Source organism: Hyperoodon ampullatus (genome assembly GCF_949752795.1).
Source record: "Hyperoodon ampullatus genome assembly, chromosome: 5".
Classification (NCBI taxonomy): Eukaryota; Metazoa; Chordata; class Mammalia; order Artiodactyla; family Ziphiidae; genus Hyperoodon; species Hyperoodon ampullatus.
Window position 1 is genome coordinate 16,588,588 of NC_136918.1, and position 25,426 is coordinate 16,614,013.

Sequence of the window (25,426 nt, forward strand, 5' to 3'; positions counted from 1 at the left end):
TTATTTGGTTGCGCTGAGTCTTAGTTGTGGCATGGGAACTCTTAGTTGCGGCATGCATGTGGGATCTAGTTCCCCGACCTGGGATCGAACCCAGGCCCCCTGCATTGGAGTGCAGTCTTAACCACTGCGCCAGGGAAGTCCCTAAATCCATATTTTAGTTTACACTATTTGAGTAATGAGTTGATAGAAATTTATTATCTGATGGGACATACCATACATCTTTTCATTGCCTATTATCTTTTTGAGGTATCCCTTATTCAACTAGCTTACAGTTTATTGAGTAAGTCTATTTTCACTTTGCAATTATTATTAATTTTTTATATGTCATATCTCCACTTTGTTTTCTGTTGGATTCAACTCAGTCCTCTTAGTATGTCCCCACATGTTGTGTCTATCTTTTTAATAGATTTTTTTATACCTGGTTCTAGCATTTATTTCCTTAAGTTGCTGCAGCCACAACAATACATATTGTTCCTGGGGCAAGAGAAACAGATATAGTGTATTGATTGTGTTCTTTGCTGGGTTCAGGGTTAACTAAGTCCGAAGCTATAACTGATTTTTCCTTAAATGTGTGCTTATTTAAATTAAAATAAACACCCTTCATTAAACTAAGAATAACTTTAAAGTTTATTAACAACAACAAAAAAGAAAGCTTCATGTAATTCTAAAATATGTAATTTACAGTAAGTTGTAAAGAATCTACAGTCATAAGTGTGTGTGTTTGTGTGTATGTTTCTGTGTGTTTAAACAATATATGGTAATTGTTTATTCTTACCAGTTGCTGCTTATCCTAACCCAGTGTCCTCAAACTTGAGTTGAACAAAGTAACTTTAAGGAATTTCTGCAATGAGATGGAGTATCTTTTTTTCTTTCTTTCTTTCTTTCACCACAAGGACTACGTAAGAGCAAGTCAGGCCAAACAGGTTTCAAAGCATTGCTCTGGCATTTATTAGTAGTATGCTCTTGGGCAAATCATCAAATCATTTCATTTTTCTAACCTTCAGTTTTACCATTTGTAAAATGGAGATGCTAATACCTGTTTTATGAGATTGTTGTGAGGATTAAATGAGAAAATGTCCATAAAGTGGTTAAACCAGAACATGGTTCATAGAAAGTGTCCCCAAAAGTGGAAACTGCTTTTTTTTTTTTTTACAATCATTGTCTTTTTTGTCACTGTACCACGATAATTCTTACAGTAATATCTTTTGTAGACTGCTTCTGAGATTTTTATAGACATCAAAAGTATCCTTGCTGGGACTTCCCTGGTGGCACAGTGGTTGAGGGTCCGCCTGCTGATGCGGGGGACACGGGTTCGTGCCCCGGTCCAGGAGGATCCCACATGCCACGGAGCGGCTGGGCCCGTGAGCCATGGCCGCTGAGCCTGCGCGTCCGGAGCCTGTGCTTCGCAATGGGAGAGGCCACAACAGTGAGAGGCCCGCGTACCGCAAAAAAAGAAAAAAAAAAAAGTATCCTTGCTGATTTCCCTAGCTGCTGCAGTTTCCATTTACTCAAATTAAAAAATATATACTTGGGCCTCCCTGGTGGCGCAGTGGTTGAGAGTCCGCCTGCTGATGCAGGGGATACGGGTTCGTGCCCCGGTCTGGGAGGATCCCATATGCCGCGGAGCGGCTGGGCCCGTGAGCCATGGCCGCTGAGCCTGCGCGTCCGGAGCCTGTGCTCCGCAACGGGAGAGGCCACAACAGTGAGAGGCCCGCATACCGCAAAAAAAAAAAAAATATATATATATATATATATATACTTTTCATTTTCTCTTGGATATGAAATTCATCAGCTTATCTGTAGATTTGTTCTGTGTTCACTTAAAGGCCTGTTTTTTCCTTTTTGGTTGAAGGTGGTATCTATTGTATCTTCCTGCAAATTCTATATTATTTCCCAACACCAGCCTTCAATAGGGGCCTTTTGGTAAAATGTACACTTTTTTACGTTAAAGTGTTTATTGGATATTTTCTAGAACTGACTGAAAATTGACTTTTATGAGGAATGAACACTTTAGAGTGATCTGTATTTAAAAAGAAGTATGAATGTTTTGGATAGTGCTGGCTATTGTGAAACAGTATTTCATTGCTGAAGTAATTTCTTTTGAAACCAGAATAAATGTTATCAATGTCACTAACAAGGGACGACTGCACTCCTTCGACCTTCCAAAGGCAGTTTGCCTTGAGTTCTCGCCAAAAAACACTGTCCTGGCAACATGGCAGCCTTACACTAGTAAGTATTTTCCAATTGTAAAAATATTCTGACAGGACCAACTCAACTCAGTGGGGGAAAAAAAGGAGAAGGTTTATAACCTTATAGGAAAGTAATTAATATTTATGATAGTAAATAGTGTTTGAGAATATTTTTAATCGACAGTAAATCTTGTATTCCCCAAATAGAATGTACTTTAAGTAATTTCAAGGTATAGTAAGTTAGTGAGAAGATCCATCGTGAGATGGGGAAAAGAAAAAAGCTCAAGGGAAAATTTATAAAGTAAATAACCAATGGATAGAGAAGATCGCAAAAATTAAGAAGAATAATGACCTTTAAAATAAAAAAACGTTTTATATAATTATAAATGAAAGAGGAAGTACAGTAGACACAACATCTAAGAAATGTGTATGGTATGACAGAGTAGGAAATGATGTGTCATTTTCTAACGCACTTAAAGATCTAATATACATTATATGAACATTTTATTGGCTTGGCCAACAGTTCATTTGGGTTTTTCCATAACATCTTACAGAAAAATCCAAACGAACTTTTTAGCCAACCCAATATATAGCTGTGCTTCATAGATCAGTGATAAAATATGGGGTCCCGGTATAGGGCTTATTTTAAGAAGCATTTTGTAATAATGTGGATATTGTTGAATAAATATATGATAGTAGTTCATTGTTGGGTTATGAACTTCCTGAGTTCATTCTTCCAAGAGGCATGGAGTCTAATGAATATTATTTTTCCAAGTAAGTAAAAGGGAAATTGAGAATCAGTTGAGGACTGTGAGTGGTTTTATATAACTTTTTTTCATGTGTGTGACTTATAGACACAGCTTTCATGGTAAGACAGTTTAATCTGTTTAACAGCAAACTATGTCACACTTAATAAACAAGAAATCTCTTAAGTATTCTTAAAAACTGTAGTAATTAACTCATTTCAGAAATACAAAATTCTGCTCAAAAAGCCATCATATTGTCATGGCTTTAGGAATGGATGATTAAATCTATAATTAAAGCTAGAGGGGAAAGTTGATTTAAAGCAACTCTTACCCGATCTTTATAATCTTGTTCAAATTTTTTCTAAGAATGATATCTTTTTACTAGTGTTAGGAGACAATTACTGCAAAAAAATTTGTTTTTATGGCAGCTTCTAAAGATGATACAGCTGGGATACCTAACCTACAACTTTATGATGTGAAAACTGGGACATGTTTGAAGTCTTTCATCCAGAAAAAAATGCAAAATTGGTAAATAAATGCTTTAAAATACTAATTATTTTTAAATATTTTAAATATCTTTGTTGTATATTATTTGTTTCTCTGATATTGATTTAGTAAATAACTTGTCAGATCAAAATCTAGATCTTTAAGGATTTTGTATATGAGAATGTAATAGAGTAAAAACTTGATCTTTTATTTAGTATTTGAATCAAAAGGAATAATATTTTTCTATTATATATGCTGACTAAAACTGTTAGTAACTGACAACATCATATTTATAAGTACTTTTCCTTAAATAGTAAACAATATCATAAACTTTAACATGTTAACATATGATGTTACATTCTATTTAAATTTTTTTAATATTCTTTCTTTTCAATGTAGGTGTCCATCCTGGTCAGAAGATGAAACTCTTTGTGCCCGAAATGTTAATAATGAAGTTCACTTCTTTGAAAACAACAATTTTAGTATGGAAAGATTTATGAAATAATTTTATTATTTGCTATAAATATGTACAGTTTTTATTGCCTTATATGGTATCATAGGGTTCTCCTAAATACTGTTAATATATTAACAATTGCTGTTATAGTAATTCATATGAATAACTCCAAGTATAATTGCTAGTAAAATTTTATAACACAAACATTCTTTTATAATAAACTTTTACTATCTAATAATTACTATTAAGACATTTGAGTACATCTTTCTGAGATTAGTTGCTAATGAAATTCTGTGATACAAATTTTTAAAATATTTTGTTGTGGAGAATTTCAAATACAAAAGTAGACACCTAGTCCCATAGCCATCAGCCCATTACCAAACCTTCTTCATCCATGCATCTGTCCACCCACCATCTCTTTTACTCTGCTAAAGCAAATTGTAGACATCATATAATTTTACCTATAACTATTTCAGTATATATCTCTGAAGATGAGGGCTCTTAATATTTTTTTAAAACTTAGTCATAATACCATTATCACAGATTATAGAATATCTGGTCAGTGTTCAAATTTCTAATAATTGAAAATGTGATAATTTTTTTAAAACTCAGGATCCAAATAAGATCCTTCACATTGCAATTGATTTATATATCTTTTAAGTTTCTTTAAGCTATAAGTTCCCTCTCCATTCTTTTTTCCCCCTTGCAATTTATTATTTAAGAAGCAAAGTTACTTGTCTTATATATACTCCCATATTTGAGTTTTGCTCTTGTATCCCATTCTGTAATTTAACATGTTCATCTGTTTCCTGTAAATAACTATTTGGACCTAGAGTTGGTCAGCTTCAAGTGCTTTTTTGGGGAGCTGAGGGCAAGACTACATCATAAGGCACTGTTCAATTCTTTTATCAAGAAGCACATAATGTCTCATTGTCTTTACTTTTGTATGGTTAGTTGGCGTTAATGTTCAATACCTCGATCCATTATTTCATGTGTGGTTAAAAATTGGTGATACTATAGTTTCCCTCCTTCCCCTATCATTTATTAGCTGTACTACCTCTATAAGGAGAAATTCCCCTTTCTACTATTTGGTTACCTAGTGGACCATTTATATGGGAAAGGCAAAATAAATATTCTTCTCCTTTATCACTTTTAATAAAATGAGTTCTTTCTTTAGCAATCCCCATTGCAACCAGTTAGTCCCCACCCCCAACCTAATGAACTATGGATTTAAACATGATGTGTTTCAATCCATTTTAATTACTATTCTTACTGATTCTCAAATTGTCCCATCATTGGTCAATTAGTCTTTAATGACTTTCTTGCTATATGGTAGGACAAATCCTTCTAGGATTATCTTGTATATTTCTTGCTATACATCCAGAATCAGCCAATTCTCCAATACACTCTGCTCCCTTGTAGTGGAAAATGGTGTTTAGAGACCACAGTCTGGGTGTGGAGGATTCTCATTGCTACTGTGTTGATTGATCATTGTTTCTAGGCCTTTTTTATTTTTTTTATTTTATCTCTGTATTACCTTTTGCCAACACCAAGAATGTGGTTCTCTAGGATAACAGGGGTGATAGTTTGAGAATATCACATCCACATAATGATTCATTTGCTTTATTCTTCATTGTCCACATAGCATTCTTAGAATAGCAATACCAACAGTAACACCTATAACATGATTACTGAAAAATAACTTAAAGAAGAAAGTTTTGCAGTTCCTTTTGTCCTTAGAATGTTCCATTGGTGACTGAACACTTTTTAGTACAGTCACTGACTAAAAATAGTTTGAGTTAAGATTTTTCAGCTTCATGATGGTGTGAAAGTGGTATGTATTCCGTAGAAATTGTACTTTGAATTTCAGTCTCTTCCTGGGCTAGCACCATGTGGAATGGTACCCTCTGTGATGCTGGGCAGCAACAGTGAGCCACAGCTCCCAGTCAGCCACATGATCACAAGGGTCAACAATTGATACACTTATAACTCTTTTGGACCTGTACAACCATTATGTTTTTCACTTTCAGTTGAGTATTCAATAGATTACATGATATATTCAACACTTTATTATAAAATAGGCTTTGTGTTTAATGATTTTGCTCAACTGTAGACTAATATTAAGTGTTCTGAGCACTTAATATTTAAGGTAGTCTAAGTTAAGCTATGATGTTCAGTACATAAGGTTTATTAAATGCATTTTCAACTATGATATTTTCAACTTACCATGGGTTTATCAGGACATAACCCCATCATAAATTGAGAAAGTAGAATGGGAATCCTTTCCCCACTAATTTGGGGTTAGCTTGCTCGCTTATCTTACTTGCCTCTTTATGAGCATGCCAAAAGAAGGGGGCTGCCAGTTTAGCAGTTTGGTATGCTACTTTTGAATAGCTGTTGATCTCTATATTTGAACAAAGAAAGAATAATAGCTCTTGATCCCGTTAACTAGGAGAGCATAGTGTTCATAACATGGTTTCTTACTGCCTGGCACAGAGTAAGCACTCAACAAATATCGGCCATTGTTATAGTTACTGTTGTTGATTACCATTGTTGTGGATCTGTTTATTACATTAGTTACAGAATTTTCATTTCCACGTTCTACAGTAGCAAGCGAGGGTCATCTGTCCCATCAAATGGGCTCTAAGACTACTTTAGTTCAGAGATTTAAGAGAAGAGAACTGATATTTATTTAATACCTACTATGTGCCTGGCACTGTACACTAGGAATTAGGTATGTAATCCCACTACTTGCCCAAGGTCACACAGTAGTGACTAGGAATTCAAGCACAGGTCTGTCTCCCTCACGCATGCTTTTTCCACTATGTTACCCTGCCTCACCGACATGAGACTACAGTGAGCCGTTTTGCGTATAGTTATGTTAACCTTTTATAATGCATTCAGAATTTGAGATATTTCTATTAGCTTCTCTCATTAATCTAATACCATTTACTTTTTTTAGATACATTTGCAAATAAATTGCATTTGAAAAAAATTAATGATTTTGTGTTATCGCCTGGACCCCAGCCGTACAAGGTAACTGCTAATGTTTTTGTTTGTTCATGTGGAATATTATGAGATTAAACCTTTTCCTAGTTTTTAGTGATTTTAAAAACATGTCCATTTTAGTTTATATGCTTCAAAAAATTTAAGTCATTATTTATGTCTGTGTATCTTAGGTGGCTGTCTATGTTCCAGGAAGTAAGGGTGCACCTTCATTTGTTAGATTATATCAGTACCCCAACTTTGATGGACCTCATGCAGCTTTAGCCAATAAAAGTTTCTTTAAGGCTGATAAGGTTACAATGCTATGGAATAAAAAAGGTATGATAAATATATTTTATCTCCCATTTTGTTTATCAAGCATTAATTTAGACTTATAATCCTACGTATATAGAAAAAGAAAAGAGTATCAGTGCTTATTCAATGAAAATTTACATGTGCTTTGTTACACTTTTTAATATTTTTCTAATCACCATTAGTTTAATTTGTGTTTTAAATCTAATTAAAGTTTTTACCCTTACAGCTACTGCTGTGTTGGTAATAGCTAGTACTGATGTTGACAAGACAGGAGCTTCCTACTATGGGGAACAGACGCTGCATTACATTGCCACAAATGGAGAAAGTGCTGTGGTGCAATTACGTGAGTGTTCCAGCAGTCTTCCTTTAATAGAATAAATGATAGTAAAAAATACAGTGCCATAAAGATGATGCCATCTAAGTTCTTGATCAAGTGATAGAACTCACATTTTCATAAACTTTAAGATAAAATTCCTCTTATCATCCCCAAACATACCTTATTTTGACAGAATCCAGTCAGTTAATTTAGTTATGCCAGCAGTTTAGTAGGGAACTTGCTGAGTGAGATAATTCCATTGTAATAGCTCTTTGGGGGCTTGTTTAATTAATTATGACAGCAAGTTGGTGCAGTGTGTTTAGCATCATCTTCAGAACTGAAGAGTTTTAACCACTTCATATTTTGTTTTGATGAGTTAACTGTGAAAAACTAGTTTTAAAATTCTGGCAACTCCCTAATCTTTTTTATTTTGAATTGAACATGTAAGGGTAAGGTAACCTTTCTTTTAAAAACTGTGTGTATTCCCATTCAAATCAGGAACAAAACAAGGATGACCCACCCCCCTTCCATTTATTATTTAACATTCTGAAAGACCTAGTCAGTGTACCTGATCAAAAGAATAAGTATACAGTTTTGAAAGGTGAAAATCGAATCATCTCTGCTCATCAGATGAAATCACAGCATAAACAACAGCCTCTTAAAAAGCAAGATGGAAGGAAAGATTCCATATACAGCAACAAAAAAGAAATATATAGGGCTGATGGGAAGAAAACTTTAAAACTTCTGAGGGGCAAACTATAACCTTTAATAACTTTACAAAGATGTCATTTCTCTCCAAATTGATCTAAAAATTGAACTAAAATGCCAGAAGATTTTCTTTTTTACAACTAGATAAGCTGGTTCTAAAGTTGATATTGAAAAATAAACATGCAAGAATGTTTTGAAAACTTTGCAAAAAAAAAAAGTAACGAAGGAGGGATTCTGATACTATTAGATATTAAAATGTAAAGCAATTGTAATTAAGACAATTTGGTTCTGGCTTATGGATAAGCAGATAAATCAGTGGAACACAATAGGATCCACAAATAGATCCATACTTACAAAGCCATTGACATATAATAAAGTCAGCATTTGAACCAATGCAGGAAAATATTGATCATTTAATATATGGTTTGGGGACAGTTGGCTAGCTATTTGGAACAAAAAGTTACTATTGCTAATTCTTTACCAAAATAAGTTCCAATTGGGCCAAAAAATTGTATCTAAAACTACAGAACTAGAAGAAAATGTGGGAGAATTTTTTTCTAATTTTTTAAAAAAATTTTTACTGGAGTATAGTTGCTTTACAATGTTGTTAGTTTCTGCTGTACAGCTGCAGCAAAGTGAATCAGCTATACATATATTTTTCTAATCTTAAAGTAGAAAAAGACTTTAAACAAGGTAGAAGTCGTATGGGGAAAGTGATAAATTTTAGTATATGAAATTACAGATTTCTACACTGGGGGAAGAAAAGAGTCTATAAATTAAGCAAAACAAACAAAAAATTAGGGAAAAAAATTTTTAGACAATGGATAAATATGAGAAAAGGTGAATTTTGTTAATATCTCAAGTGTAACAATAAACAACCAATAACAGGAGAGAAAAATAGGTATAGGACAGTAAAAAATAGTCCACATAAAAGAAATAAAATTATGTATAAGTATACTAAAAGGTGCTTCATTTATAATAAACGAAAACAAGATACAATTTTTCACTTAATAGGTTGGCAAAGATAAAAATATGAAACAGTATGTGTGAGAGTGAGGGGAAAATCTTTGCTGTCAAAAACTACTGGTAGGGCTTCCCGGGTGGCGCAGTGGTGGGGAATCCGCCTGTCAATTCAGGGGACACGGGTTTGAGCCCTGGTCCGGGAAGATCCCACATACCGCGGGGCAGCTAAGCCCGTGCGTCACAACTACTGAGCCTGTTCTCTACAGCCTGTGCTCCGCAACAAGAAAAGCCATCGCAACGAAAGAGCGGCCCCCGCTTGCCGCAACTAGAGAAAGCCCATGCACAGCAACAAAGATCCAACGCAGCCAAAAATAAACACATTGAATAAATTAAAAAAAAAAAAAAAACTGCTAGTGTAAATTGGTACAATTTCTTTGAAGGGCATTTCGGTGGTACATTATGAAGTAAATGTATGTGCCCTTTGACCAGGCAGTTTCCCTCCTACAGATGTATTTGTGTACATTTACAGTGGAGTATAAACAGCAAGATTTGTAATGGAATACAGTGCAGCTGAATGAGGCGGAGCTCAATGTGCTTATTACATGGAAAAATTTCCTAGGGCATTAAATGAAAACAAAGGTTTAGAACTTTTTGTGTGTGTGTAAGTACGTAAGAGAGAGGTGCTTAATTTCAACAAAAATATTCTGAAAGGATATGCAAGAAGTATAACAGAGGGCTGCCTTTGCATAGAGGGACTTATTTTTGTGGCATGTCTTTTTATATAGTTTGTATCTTTATTACTGTATGCGTATATTACCTCTTGCAAGAAAAACTAGTTTATTAATAGTAATAATAACCTATGCTTCTATGAGCCCACATTGCCAGAACGTTTACAGGAAATTAAGGGACTTCCCTGGTGGTCCAGAGGTTAAGACTCCGTGCTTCCACTGCAGGGGAGCACGGGTTTGATCCCTGGTCAGGGAACTAAGATCCCATATGCTACACGGCATGGCCAAAAAAAAAAAATTTAAATAAAAGTACTGAAGACAAATAATAATATACAAAATTGCAAAACAATTATAAAAAAAAAAAAGAAATTAAGATTCATTAGGGGTTCTTAAATAAATTTATAATCATACATTAACCCCCATAGTATGTCATATAAAAATATTTTAATTTTAAAATACCATGAAATTTTTGGATTTTTTTTTTAGTGTTTGATGTGTTTATGAGTGTTATATAATTGTAATTTGTGCTATTAAATATTATAATCCTATACATATTCCTTTATCACTAACTTGGATTTTATATTCTTTTTCTAGCAAAAAATGGCCCCATTTATGATGTAGTTTGGAATTCTAGTTCTACTGAGTTTTGTGCTGTTTATGGTTTCATGCCTGCCAAAGCAACAATTTTCAACTTGAAGTGTGATCCTGTGTTTGACTTTGGAACTGGCCCTCGTAATGCAGCCTACTACAGCCCTCATGGACATATATTAGTACTAGCTGGATTTGGAAATCTGAGGGGGCAAATGGAAGTGTGGGATGTTAAAAACTACAAACTTATTTCTAAACCGGTGGCCTCTGATTCTACATACTTTGCGTGGTGCCCAGATGGTGAGCATATTTTAACAGCCACATGTGCTCCCAGGTTACGTGTTAATAATGGGTACAAGATTTGGCATTATACCGGCTCTGTCTTGCACAAGTATGATGTACCATCAAATGCAGAATTATGGCAGGTTTCTTGGCAGCCATTCTTAGATGGAATATTTCCAGAAAAAGCGATAACTTACCAAACAGTTCCAAGTGATGTACCTAGTGAAGAACCTAAAGTTGCAACAGCTTATAGACCCCCAGCTTTAAGAAATAAACCAGTCACCAATTCCAAACTGGTAAGTAAAGTTTTACTACTTTAGTAGGAAAAGGTTTTTCAGTGTGTAGAGTTCCCTAGATCCTTTTCTTATGCATGTTCTTGTGTTACTTAGTATCTGATTAGAAGATATAAACTCTAGGATAGAAATTATGGAGGACCTGCTGCTGAAGATGGTGAATGGTTGTTTTGGGTTTTGTTTTTTTGTTTGTTTGTTTTGGCCATGCCATTGCGGCTTACGGGATTAGTTCCCTGACCAGGGATTGAACCTGGGCCCCCTGTAGTGGAAGCGAGGAGTCCTAACCACTGGACTGACACGGAAGTCCCGGTGAATTATTGTTAAGTTGACAAAGTAATTAATGTAAAATCTCTGGGAAAGATAACTGGGTGTGACTTACTGGGTGTAGATTGTGGGCTCAAATTCAAATGCCTGTCAGGCTAGGCTGGTAGTGTAAGAAGACAATGGTGAGTGGGAGAGAATGGTGAAAGGGAGAGAGCATGCCCTCTTTCAAGGCCATAGCAACTACACAGCAGTAGCCCGTTGTTTCCACAGGAGATTTTAGGCCCAGTTTGCCAAAAGTTTGACTTTTCAAGACAAGTCTGGATGCTTGTATGAAATTTCTCAATTTTTAAAACACTGCTGTTCAAACAAAACACACATTGTCCTTAGGCCATCAGTTCCAGACCTCTGTTGTAAAGTTATGACTGGAGTATTGGTCACATTCTGATCTGCTTTAAAATGTTAGCATTTCAGAGCTCAGGGGAAAGCATTTATTAATATCCTGAGTTTCTGTGATGACATTAAGGAATAAAGTTGCTCTATAAGAATGAGCAATATTATTCATATTAATAGAATGATGACCATACAATAGGTGTAAACTGGGACTGTTCCAAGTAAATGGGAATATATAGTCACTTAATTATTAAGGCACTCAGGGAAGTAGATACTTTTTCAAAGGATAAATATTTCTGTGCCTACATTGTGCTCCTAACCCTCTGAAAAACAAAAACAAAGGAACAAGCCTTCTTCCTCCACAAAATGTAGCATTTTGACTTCAATGAAATGTTGAAACATTTTTGTTGCATTAAGTTATTTAGTAAAAATATATAGAAACATAACAAATTAAGCCCTGTTTATTATTTTTGTATTTAGATTTTTTTTAAAAGGGTATAATAGTCTTAGGATTTGTTCTGTCTCTTTATTGAAATTTTCCTTACCTGAGATAAAAAAAAAGAAGTGACCTTAACACATCCTGCTTTCTAAATCTGTATAAGATAGCACAAGAGGAAGAACTTCTGAATTAGTGTATATTTTTATTCTCTGACTCATAAAACTAATTTGTTTTGGTTGGTGGAGGGAGAAAAATTAATATAGAAAGACTATATTTTGAAAATAGTGGAAAAAAAACTAGGTAAGAACTTCTTAAAACCAAACTTTTTTTTTTTTACACTTTTTTTTTGGCTGTGCCGGGTCTTAGTAGCGGCACGCAGGATCTTTGTTGCAGCATGTGGGGTCTTTCATTGTGTCATGCAGGCTTCTCTCTAGTTGTGGCGCTCGGGCTCAGTAGTTGCAGCACGCAGGCTTAGTTGTCCCGCAGCATATGGGATCTTTGTTCCCCGACCAGGGATCGAACGTGTGCCCCCTGCATTGGAAGGCAGATTCTTAGCCGCTGGACCACCAGGGAAGTCCCCAAACCAAACTTTTTTGACATTTAAGGTTTCTACTAAATTCTTGCTTTTGTATATAACCTGGTGATTATGTGATCCTATCACATCATTTTATTTGAAGGAACTATATGCCTATGAATGAGAAATTATTGTTTGTATCTAATTCCAGAAAACTAAATGGCAAAGAAAACATTGTCAAGAAATTACTAGAAACAAAGATAGTCTGGTCAATAACTTCACAAAGGAAGAAGGTTACATAGCAGAGGGGAAAAAAGGTGTTTGGATTCTTCCCCCTGAAGGAAAAAATTACTTTTTTTATAAGTAAAAATTCATATATAAATTATACTTAAAGAAGTATTTCTTGGCTTTCAAAAAAACCCTTCACTTTTATAATGTGTTCATCAAGACAATCTTATAATTGATGTAATTGAAGAAACAAACTTTATTAATGAGGATGAAATTGTGTACAGTAGACACATAGTGCTAAAGCCAGAGAAGCTCATGATCCATAGTAGCTGTGTGGATTTTTTTCATCTAAAATGAAAGTCTGTCAGGGGACTTCCCTGGTGGTGCGGTAGTTAAGAATCTGCCTGCCGGTGCAGGGGACATGGTTTCCATCCCTGATCCGGGAAGATCCCACGTGTCGCAGAGCAACTAAGCCCACACACCACAACTACTGAAGCCCGCGCACCTAGAGCCTGTGCTCCGCAACAAGAGAAGCCACCGCAGTGAGAAGCCCACGTGCAGCAACAAAGACCCAACACAGCTAAAAATAAATAAATAAAATGAAACTCGTGTCAGTGGCTACATGATGCTCACAGTGTGGAACAGACTTGTAACTCATCCTTTCTTCTTGCATCGTTCTTAATTGCTTTCTCTTTGTTTTTAAACTTCTCATGAGTAGAAACTTTTTCAGCCAAAGCAAGATACTATAGAAGAACTCACTACTGAAAGAATATAAAATAAATGTTCAAGGATTAGTATATCTTAACTAACATTTTGTGCAGTGGGGATCAAAAAAGTGCAAGAGGCTTGCCATGCAAATTTGTCTGTTGTGCAAATGTGGGTTCTCATATATTCAGTTGCTTCAAGTAGGGTATGTTCACACACAGAACTTCAATGCCTGCAACAGTTAATGCAGCTGCTAAGATAAAAATCACTTTATGGTTTTATACTTATTCCTCTATATCTTAAATGTTTGAGCCCTGCGCATTTGATTATAGCACTTATAAGTACAATACAGCTCTGAGATCTAGTACTCAAGAAACTTCAAAAGTGTACATCATGGTGATTTAATACACATTGTGAAAGGTTTCCCCTCATCTGGTTAATTAACATATCCATCACCTCACATATTTATCTTCTTTTTTTTTTTTGGTGAGAACATTTGAATTCTACCCTCAGGAAATTTCAGTTATACAATTATACAATACAGTGCTATCAAGTATATAGTCACTGTGTTTTACATTAGATCCTTCTTGATCCTGTATGTAATTCTGTTGTTGTTGAATGTGGTTGATAGTTATATAAATATCTGATGATGAAAATGATTGCCTGTTTTCACAGTATAGTCTGACAAGTCATTTAGTGTTTTAAAACCTCTTCATTATGTTAATTCTGGATTTATAACTATATAGTTACCCCCTTATTTATTTTTTTATTGTCTGTTTTAGTTTTTCCATTTGCTTTTTTTTTTTTTTTTTCCGTACGCGGGCTTCTCACTGTTGTGGCCTTTCCCGTTGCGGAGCACAGGCTCCGGACGCGCAGGCTCAGCGGCCATGGTTCACAGGCCCAGCCGCTCCGCGGCATGTGGGGTCTTCCCGGACCGGGGCACGAACCTGTGTCCCCTGCATCGGCAGGCGGACTCTCAACCACTGCACCACCAGGGAAGCCCTTTCCATTTGCTTTTATTTTTAATCTTATAATCTCTGATTTTGCAAGATCTAGCAAGTGACTCTTTGTGCAAAGAAAACAAATGAGGCAACTGTTTTCTGTTGGCAGTAGTCAAATCCAAAAGGACCCCAGAAGAAGCGATTGTTAGTATCTAATTTCATAAAAATCATGTGTCAGTGGTAGTACTAAGAAAAATTCCATTGTTTAAACAAAAATAAAGTGAATTTTGCTGGCTCTTAAATAACTGAAAGATATCATATATCAACTAGTAGGAAGATCCTCATTAAATCCATCTTGACCGTTGAAGTGTGCCTACAACAAGAGTTTTGAAATATTCTTTGCCAGTGAATTTATGATAAATTTGGTAAAGTAAGTTTGTCCTGTACTAGCCAAATTGCCTAATTTGTTGTATATGTTTGTAAATACATGGACTCCATTTCAAAATCATTTATTTTACATTTTCTATAGCATGAGGAGGAACCACCTCAGAATATGAAACCACAACCAGGAAATGAGAAGCCGTTATCAAAAACAGCTCTTAAAAATCAAAGGAAGCATGAGGCTAAGAAAGCTGCAAAGCAGGTACTTGGGGCACTTATCTTTTCAAACAAAACAAATAAAACCAGTTAAATTAGCTGTATGCCTTAAAGTTTAAAGAATTGTAGTCCTAAAAACTTGACAGGTTATAAAATGTAGTTGGAGTTAGACTGAAGTAGCCAGAATGTCTCTTTTGTGTTTGCCTATGAATTTCTCAGTAGTCCTTTATATATAATGTGGGACCTAGGAAACTGGAATTGACCTTAAAACCTGAAACCCTCATGGGATTATGTAGTGTGTTACTTGCAACAGACCCTTTTGGAGGAGCCTGTGTGAAGTGGTATAGTTTGCTTTCTTGAAAGCATATGTTTAAGAGAAACCAGAAATTACATGACTATAAGGCCATTTTGTCACTCAGTATATTACTATAGGAAATTGTTCAGCTGGGAATCTAAACACTAGAGTACCCAAACAATGGAATTGTTCTAAAATAATTTTTTATATGATTTGGTAGTTGAAAAACCACACCAGCATAATAATTGACAAGTAAATTGTGGTGATGTGTGGCTTATGGTGATAGTGAGATCTGCTGGGCTGGAAACTTGTGGTTAGTAAAGTTGTGGTAACCACATTTTTGAGATTGAGACAATTCCATCTTGCCTATGAATGCTTGAATTTTGACAGTTCTAGGTTACTTGTGTGTTTTGGCAGGCAGTTACTATTTTAAGGTATAGAATTTCATTATGCAGCATATATTCTGCTAAAATCTGGGCCTAAAAAAATTGGTGTGCTCTTTTGTAGTTAATATAGTTCATCTCCAGAAATGTCTTTAAATAACTCAGGCTTAGGTCATTCCAAGTAAAATGATCTAGTCCATGTATTAGACTTGTGTAAAAAGGAGGACTTGGCCTTTCATCAGAGTGGGTAACCTCTGCTGGCCCCAGATATTACAAACTGGTAGCTAAGATTCCTTTTTTGTTGTTGTTGGTTTTCCAGCTAATAATTACAGGTATAATTGACAAATAAAAATTTTAAAGTGTTCAACGTGATGATATAATACAGGTATACATTGTGAAAGGATTCCTACAATCAAGTTAATTAACACATTCATCACCTTACATATTTACTTCTGGGGGATGGAGCACTTAAATTCTACTTTCTTAGCAAATTTCAATTACTGTATTCAGTACAATACAATATTATCAACTACAGTCACCATGTTATACATGAGAGCCTCAGACCTTATTCATCTTATAACTGATGGTTTGTACCCTTTTACCAACCTCTTGCCATTTCTCCCACCACCCCCCAGCTCCTGGCAACCACCATTCTACTCTGTTTCTATGAGTTTGACTTTTCTTTTTTTTTAGATTCCGCATATAAGTGGTACCATGCAGTATTTCTCTTTCTCTTTCTGGCTTATTTCACTTAGCATAATGCCCTCCAGGTTCATGCGTGTTGTTGCAGATGGTAGGTTTTCCTTTTTTTATGACTGGATAATGTTCTACTCTGTGTAAATATGTAGGTATGTTTATATATCACATTTTCTATATCCATTCTTTCGTTGAAGGATACATAGATTGTTTCCATACCTTGGCTATTATAAATAATGTTGCAGTGAACATGGGAGTACAGCTGTCTCTTTGTGATAATGAGTTTTGTTTTCTTTGGATATATACCCAGAAGTGAGATTGCTGGCTCACATATTTTTAATTTCTTGAGGAACCGCCATACTGTTTTTTATAATGACTGTATAAGATTCCTTCTAACTGAGATTTAAGGGCCTTCAGAAACCCCCTCAACGTAGAATCCTACTTTTATAAATGATGTTTCTTCCTCTTTATCAGAAGATTTTTTTATTTTATTTATTTATTTTTTTTGCGGTACGCGGGCCTCTCACTGTTGTGGTCTCTCCCGTTGTGGAGCACAGGCTCCGGACGTGCAGGCTCAGTGGCCATGGCTCACAGGCCCAGCCACTCCGCAGCATGTGGGATCTTCCCAGACCGGGGCACGAACCCGTGTCCCCTGCTTCGGCAGGCGGACTCTCAACCACTGCGCCACCAGGGAAGCCCTATCAGAAGATATTTTTAATATGACCATTGCTGGTACTGAGCTAAGGTCCCTTTGTAATAAAATATTAGTTGTTTATTTTTTAAAAATATTTATTTACTATTTATTTTGGCTGCGCTGGGTCTTAGTTGAGGCACACAGACTCTTAGTTGTGGCATGCAGACTTCTTAGTTGTGGCATGCATGTGAGATCTAGTTCCCGACCAGGGATCGAACCCAGGCCCCCTGAATTGGGAGCATGGAGTCTTACCCACTGGACCACCAGGGAAGTCCCATTAGTTGTTTATTTCTGTGTGTTTTTCTGATATTTGAGCACATAAAATTTGGGGAGGAGGGTCATAGAATCAGTATGTCTTATTTAGAAAAATTAATATTAAAATAGCCTGACTGCTTTTTCTTTTTGCCTACACCGCACGGCATGTGGGATCTTAGTTCCCCAGCCAGGGAACCCACACCCTCTGCCATGGAAGTGCGGAGTCCTAACCACTGGATCACCAGAGAAGTCCCAATGTGACTTTCTTAAAGATAACTCTGTGGTTCTTTTGAAAAAACAATCAGTGCTATTAATGTAAAACATAATAATTACAAAAACAACCCCCCCAACACACCCCACCTCATACGACCATATAATCACCCACACATGTTATTTACTAAAGATGATACTACTAATCCGTCATTTTGGAGTTATTCTGCGTGTTTTCTCAGTGATGACAAAGAGTTTTCTAGTTGCAAGATAATCCTTTCAGTATGTATTTTTGAGACAACTGGCTGGAGTTAGTAAAAGTTATGACTGTGTGATAGAACAAAGGTAAATGATCTATGACAGGATCTCATCCCTGACTGAATTAAGGAACCAAAGATAAAGGAGTCAGATGTACATAATCTAACCAAGTACTTTTATAAACTGGTGATGACTTTGTAAGCTTATCAGCTTTACCAAAAATAATTGAAACAAAGAGTTTAATCTTACCGTGTACATAACCTTTTTTAGAGAATGACCAGAATTCAAGTATATTAACACGAACATTTTAACTTATTCTTGGTTTTTTAAAATATGGAGGAAAATCGTCATTTCACTTAACTTTACTTATTTATTTTAAATTTATTTTTATTTTTATTTTTTTGGCTGCATTGGGTCTTTGTTGCTGTGCACGGGCTTTCTCTAGTTGTGGCGAGCAGGGGCTACTCTTCGTTGTGGTGCACAGGCTTCTCATTGCCGTGGCTTCTCTTGTCGCGGAGCACGGGATTTAGGCGCGCGGGCTTCAGTAGTTGTGGCGCACGGGCTTGTTCCACAGCATGTGGGATCTTCCCAGACCAGGGATCGAACCTGTGTCCCCTGCGTTGGCAGGCGGATCCTTAACCACTGCGCCACCAGGGAAGTCCCTCACTTAACTTTAATAGTTTTTCATATTTATGACATTTATCTTCCTAGAAAATAAATATTCTCAGCTGATTACAAACAACTAAATTAAAAATTTTTTAATCTGATGTCAAAAGTGAATTTTGATAGGCAAAGTGTGTCTCTTCTCCTTTTATCCACTCTTCTCCTTTAATTTTATATTATGAAAAATACCAAACTGTATATTATCAGAACTTATAGGCTCCTGAAGAGTGGAAACTAAATAATTTCTTTCTGAATACTCTGTTAAAGTGCTCAGTAATGTTCTCACATAGAAGGTTAGGAATTAATGTTTGTTGATTGTAATGTACAAAATACAACCAACATGACTCTAAAGAGAAAAAAATACTCCAATTCTGCACTCTCTAAAAACTCTCAGGCAGACATTTTTAGATTTGGAGATCTAGGAGTGATAGCCTGTCCCATGTTCCCCTGGGATGCTTTGGTAGTTCAGAGTATCCCATCCAGAACTCTTAAGAGGTTTTAGAGTCTTGCAGGGCCTGTGTGTTCCACTGGGAACTCTGTAAGGAAGAAGTAGAAACCCTACGTTTGGTCCAATAAAGAAAGACTTTCATAACTTTTCCCTCCTCTTGTCAAAACGTATATCTTGTCATAATTACAGAGGAGAGTCGGTCTTTTGCTCTTTCATTTATTTAGCATGTACAGTTGAGCTCACATTATGCTGAGGGCACAAGTGAACAAAGAAACCTCAAGTACAGTCTCGTGGGGGATAGTACAGTGCAGTTACAGTAAGGAAACATACCATGTGTTGTGCAACTAATCTGGTCTCTTGGGGGGTGGGGGAATTTTCCAGAGGCCTAAAGGATAAGTAGGGTTAGCCAGGTGACCTGAAGGTGTTCTAGGCGCAAGGAACAGTACACATGAAGGCCAGGAAATAAGAATATATGGCACCTTAGGGGAAATAAAAGTGGTTCAGAATCAGTGGTTACTCGGTGAGAAGGGATGAAGCTAGAAAGGTCATCAGAGATCTGATCACATTGGGAGCAATATATTGTCCCTTTCAGGGAACAGAGTTTTCCCATGGCACTTTCTTGCAGAGCTGAATTGATCTGATTATAAATAAATCTCTGTGGAACTTATCCTGTAGCATCATCTATTACATGTACTTGATATACGTGTAATAGTTTTTGAGGATATCCCAAGAGTGAAGCTTCAAACACCTTAATTAGAAAAGCCCTCTCACATTTCCAACCATCCACATAGTGGCACTTCCCAAAATATCCAAAAATTTGGAACGCTTATTTGCTGATACAGAAACCTCCTAGTTTACTCTGCTAAGGTCATTTCATTTATTTCCATTGTTACTATATTACTAATTATATATTTTATATTACTAACATAATATTTTATCATGTTACTAATATAATATTATATTACTAATATACTATTATTTTTTATTTTATTATTATGTTACCTTAATTTTGGGGGGTGGGTGGGCGGCCCACACGTCACAGCATGTGGGATCTTAGTTCCCTGACCAGGGATCAAACCCGTACCCCCCGCATTGGAAGCGCAGAGTCTTAGCCATGGGACTGCCGGGGAAGTCCCTAACTTTAAATCCTAGATCTAGCAAAGTGTTCCCTATGACAATTATATAGTGAAAACCTTTTGGGTAGCTCATTATACTGTGACTTTTTTTAACGCTTCATTGTAATTATCTGTTATGGGACAATATAGCATACTTCATGAGACCAGCAATTCAGATGCTTTCTTTATATAAAATGTGCAAAAGATAAAATCATATATTGGTTTCTGAATTTTATGTACCAAGGCTATGTTTGTTGAAATACTTTAATGATTTCATTTTAGAAAATTGAATTTTTGAAAATATTTCCTGTAGGAAGCAAGAAGTGATAAGAGTCCAGATATGGCACCTACCCCTGCCCCACAGAGCACACCACGAAATACTATCTCTCAGTCAACTTCTGGAGACCCTGAGATAGACAAAAAAATCAAGAACCTAAAGAAGGTGGGAGACTTAAGTGAAAAGCACATGTGTTTATTGAAAGAATACATGAGAATTATACAAAGAAAGTAATGCTTAGATGCCTAAAGACAGGCATCCGAGAGGTTTGTACAGTCCTCATTGTTGCTTTTTCACCATGAAATACTGTAACTTAGGAATGGCACCTACTTTAGTTCTGTTCACAGTTGTCTAAAGGATATTAGTCTTTATTATTGATTTTTGGAGTAATAAGAAATAATGTACATTTGAACACTTTTATACTCACTTTTTCATTAAACACTTGTGAGACAGGTAAGAGCAGATACTTATCCCATTTTTAAAGATGAAGAAAGAGAAACAAAAGGAAGTTCATTAAATTGCAACCAGTTTGTGATGGTGGCCTTAGAGGTAAAATCCAGGTTTCTAGAGCCCTTCCCAGGCTACATTATGGAGTTTCTCTTAAAGCCAAAGACATCGTCCAGGTACAATGAGGTTCTGAAATGTTGAAAATGGTGATATATTTAAATACATATACTTGTACATGTATACACATAGATGTACATATATGATAATATTAATTAAAATCTTGAAAAGTACTTTGCTAAATTCCATGTTCTTAACATACCCAATTTTACATTTAATTTTAAAAAGTAGTTTACCTTAGCATTTTAGCAGTCTGTTCTTGATACAAATGTAAGATAATTGATTTTCCTTATTCAGGTTTCACATTTATATGATTGAATTGTTAATAAGAAAATTTGCATTCTAAAATTACTTATTCTTCCTTTTGACTCATAATATATTTGATGTTTGCAGAAACTGAAAGCAATTGAACAACTGAAAGAACAAGCAGCAACTGGAAAACAGCTAGAAAAAAATCAGGTCTTTTCTGCATTTTTCATTTGGGCTCACAGTCACTACCACCCTTCCCCTTTTTATTATAAGCAATTATTTAATCAGGTAAAAGAGCCATATAGATTTTAAAACTTCTTTTGAAAACCATATGCCATTTTTTTTCTTTTTTAACATTTTTAGTCTTAAATAGGCAAGGATAGAGGAAGACGTGATGTGGATCGTGGTGAATGAGGGAGTCCCTGTTTCCTCTGAGGCATACCAATGTCATTGCTGCTGAAAATAAAGGCAGTTTATATTATGTTAGACAAATAGAAGATTCTCTTCTTTCCTGTGTCTCAGGTCGCACTGTCCCATTTGCCCCTTCTCCTCCTTTCCTCAACACTTTGAAGCCCCAAGTGTAGAATGGAAGACTTATTAGACCTAAAGATGCATGCAGTAAGACAGCTCTGTTTTTTGCCCCCTTAATTCATACCAAATAATAAATTAGAACTTGTTTCTAATCTGTATTTTAAAATCTATGTTTACCAGTAGATCTGGTAAAGTCTCAGAAATATTCTTTCTCTAAATTTTTTCTCTTTTGCTATATGGCTATAGATCCAATAATTATTTTATTTCCTATTTAATAACTTTATTGTTTTAAACTTTTCTAGTTGGAGAAAATTCAGAAAGAGAAAGCCCTTCTCCAGGAGCTGGAAGATTTGGAACTGGGTATTTAAAGATTCAGAGAAAGCAAGTTGCTTACCAGAAATCAGTGCAAACATATTTTCTGTTAAACCCATTGGGGTACATGGAATATTCATGTGCCCACATTTAATGTTCACTTATAATTTTAACCATTTATCCAAGATTCTGCATATGTGTGGAATTATTTAATAATGTCTGTTAAATTGATTTTTACCTCCTGCATCCTATATCATGTCAACACATGATATAGAAAAGAGACATGATTTTTTTTTTAAGCTAAGCTTGACAAATTGAAAGACCAATGTCATTGTTTTTTAGTAGGGGACAGTATTTACCATATAAATGAATAAAGGTGTTTTAAATTTGATCATTGTTGACTTTGTTATAAGTTTCTCAATTAACGGATCCTTTATTAATTTACAAGGCAAGTTTGGGAAATATTTCCTTTGGATATATAATGTGGCTATCTTGATTCTAAACACTGTATTATCAAATGTTAGAGAAACGCCTTAAAATCAGGTTTTCCTGAATATATTAAATTGTTGGGACTTCCCTGGTGACGCGGTGGTTAAGAATCCACCTGCCAATGCAGGGGACACAGGTTTGATCCCTGGTCCAGAAGATACCGCATGCTGCGGAGCAACTAAGCCCGTGCACCACAACTACTGAGCCTGCACTCTAGAGCCTGAGCGCCACAACTCCAGAAGCCCACGCACCTAGAGCCCGTGTTCCTCATCAAGAGAAGTGCACCGCAACAAAGGGTAGCCCCTGCTCGCTGCAACTAGAGAAAGTCCACGCATAGCAATGAAGACCCAATGCAGCCAAAAATAAATTAATTAATTAATTAAAAAAAATAATAAGATAAATATATTAATTTGTTTATATTATTTGTAGTATTTGAAGTAAAGTTTTTCTGACTAGTTCTAAAAAGTAAATATAGAATAAAAATAGAAAATAGCAAAACATTTTATTTTGATATTTCAGATAATAAACCTGATCATTTAATGATGAGGTAAATATTTTCTAAACATGAACTGTGATCATTTTGCTATAGTCATCTTGATTGTTTTGATTGTTCACTCATATGAAGAATACAAGATGTACTGATAATCCAAGACACTCAGCTATCAAAACTGATTTCTATTTGGTTTTAGAATCTATTACTGCTAATTTTTTTCATCTGATTTACATTTGAAGTTATTTTTATTTCATTTGCATTGATACAGGTTTTCATTATCTAGAGCTAGTATTTAAACTAAATAAAAGAAAAAAATCTAGGAATACTTTGAGAGATATACACAAACAGATAACTGAGTTTACTAATGCCCCAAAGCTGCAAAGAAGATTTGGTAAAGACCTAATGCATTAAAATTTGAGTGGTATTTTAAATGTTCTGTGTGTGAAGTGAGTGTGAACATACACACACTCATGTACATATAATTGCTTTCAACATTAATTTATTTCTGTTAATAGAAACTTAAGCTTTTTAAAAGTAATATATTGCTTTTATAATATATTTTAAAATTGTTTTTCTAATGTTAAATAATTCATCCTGAGACAGTATAATGTTTTTTGGCCTGGCAGCCTAATAATTTTTTTTAATTTTAAATTTTTAAAATGAATTACCAGTTTACACAGTTTACAGCAAATATATTAATCATTTTTAAAATGTTAACTTAAGGGAATTCCCTGGCAATCTAGTGGTTAGGACTCCACACTTCCACTGCAGGGGCATGGATTGGATCCCTGGTCTGGGAACTAAGATCCCATATGCCGCGTGGCCAAAAAAAATTAAGAAAAATAAAATGTTTATTTTAGAGGTAGTATCATTGAACCTTTTGTTTTAGTCAGATGCTTTTTAATTGCTCCAAGGTGACTGTTCTGACCAAAATTAGATTGCTTGGACTCGTTTTTTAGAATTGTCTTTGTGTAATCATTTAATCCATTTAATTTTTTCCAGAGAAATGTTTTATTTCTGAGCACATATCAATATAAAAATCACTGACGTGTTCTTTTTTTTTTTTTTTTTTTTTTATTTTTTATTAGTTTCTGCTTTATAACAAAGTGAATCAGTCATACATACACATCTGTTCCCACATCCCTTCCCTATTGCATCTCCCTCCCTCCCACCCTCCCTATCCCACCCCTCCAGGCGGTCACAAAGCACCGAGCTGATCTCCCTGTGCTCTGCGGCTGCTTCCCACTATCTATCTACCTCACGTTTGGTAGTGTATATATATCCATGCCTCTCTTTCGCTTTGTCACAGCTTACCCTTCACCCTCCCCATATCCTCAAGTCCGTTCTCAAGTAGGTCTGTGTCTTTATTCCCGTTTTACCCCTAGGTTCTTCATGACATTTTTTTTTTTAATTCCATATATATGTGTTAGCCTACGGTATTTGTCTTTCTCTTTCTGACTTACTTCACTCTGTATGACAGACTCTAGGTCTATCCACCTCATTACAAATAGCTCAGTTTCGTTCCTTTTTATGGCTGAGTAATATTCCATTGTATATATGTGCCACATCTTCTTTATCCATTCATCCAATGATGGACACTTAGGTTGTTTCCAGCTCCGGGCTATTGTGAATAGAGCTGCAATGAACATTTTGGTACATGTCTCTTTTTGAATTATGGTTTTCTCAGGGTATATGCCTAGTAGTGGGATTGCTGGGTCATATGGTAGTTCTATTTTTAGTTTTTTAAGGAACCTCCATACTGTTCTCCATAGTGGCTGTACCAATTCACATTCCCACCAGCAGTGCAAGAGTGTTCCCTTTTCTCCACACCCTCTCCAGCATTTATTGTTTCTAGATTTCTTGATGATGGCCATTCTGACTGGTGTGAGATGATATCTCATTGTAGTTTTGATTTGCATTTCTCTAATGATTAATGATGTTGAGCATTCTTTCATGTGTTTGTTGACTGACGTGTTCTTTGACTACATATTTTGTTTGGTTTTTATTTTAAATACATTGTCCTCAGGGAGTAAGAGTAAGGTGATAGAAGAGTGTAAGGTGATAAACATGTGCTTGAAAGTGAAATTTTAAGTACACTGCTGTGTATTCATTATAAAGGAAAATGTATAAATCCTGGATTCTCATAAAAATCTCCTTGCCTTAATCATCTCCGAAATGTATTTGGCATTTACCATAAGCATTTGTGAATACCATTGTAAGCTTGAGGGGAGATACTGCAGTAAACACAAAGGCTTGTGCATGCGTTACACAAGCTTCCCAGTGAGGGAAGAGAAAAAGGGGCAAAACCCAACCTTTGTAGCTGGAAGAAAGGAATTCTCTTAGAAAAGGAATAGAGAGATAAT

General features: G+C 35.6%; 1 protein-coding gene across 5 annotated transcripts in view; it reads left to right on the forward strand.

Annotated features, from left to right (window-relative positions):
- The window catches only part of EIF2A (eukaryotic translation initiation factor 2A), a gene marked incomplete at its 5' end in the record, with an annotated part of 38,028 nt that extends 15,556 nt beyond the window's left edge, over positions 1–22,472 (forward strand). For 3 of the 5 annotated variants that reach the window (XM_079704392.1, XM_079704394.1, XM_079704391.1), the window contains 11 exons: positions 2,111–2,229; positions 3,364–3,463; positions 3,821–3,903; positions 6,838–6,911; positions 7,055–7,199; positions 7,402–7,518; positions 10,485–11,056; positions 15,064–15,177; positions 20,462–20,590; positions 21,383–21,448; positions 22,072–22,472. In XM_079704392.1, coding sequence (XP_079560518.1) covers positions 2,111–2,229; positions 3,364–3,463; positions 3,821–3,903; positions 6,838–6,911; positions 7,055–7,199; positions 7,402–7,518; positions 10,485–11,056; positions 15,064–15,177; positions 20,462–20,590; positions 21,383–21,448; positions 22,072–22,137 — 1,585 coding nt within the window. In that variant the 3' untranslated portion in view covers positions 22,138–22,472. Of the gene's footprint in view, positions 1–2,110; positions 2,230–3,326; positions 3,464–3,820; positions 3,904–6,837; positions 6,912–7,054; positions 7,200–7,401; positions 7,519–10,484; positions 11,057–15,063; positions 15,178–20,461; positions 20,591–21,382; positions 21,449–22,071 lie in introns of all 5 variants that reach the window. The other 2 variants (XM_079704393.1, XM_079704395.1) reach the window with 2 other exon arrangements.
- Positions 22,473–25,426: the final 2,954 nt, after the last annotated feature.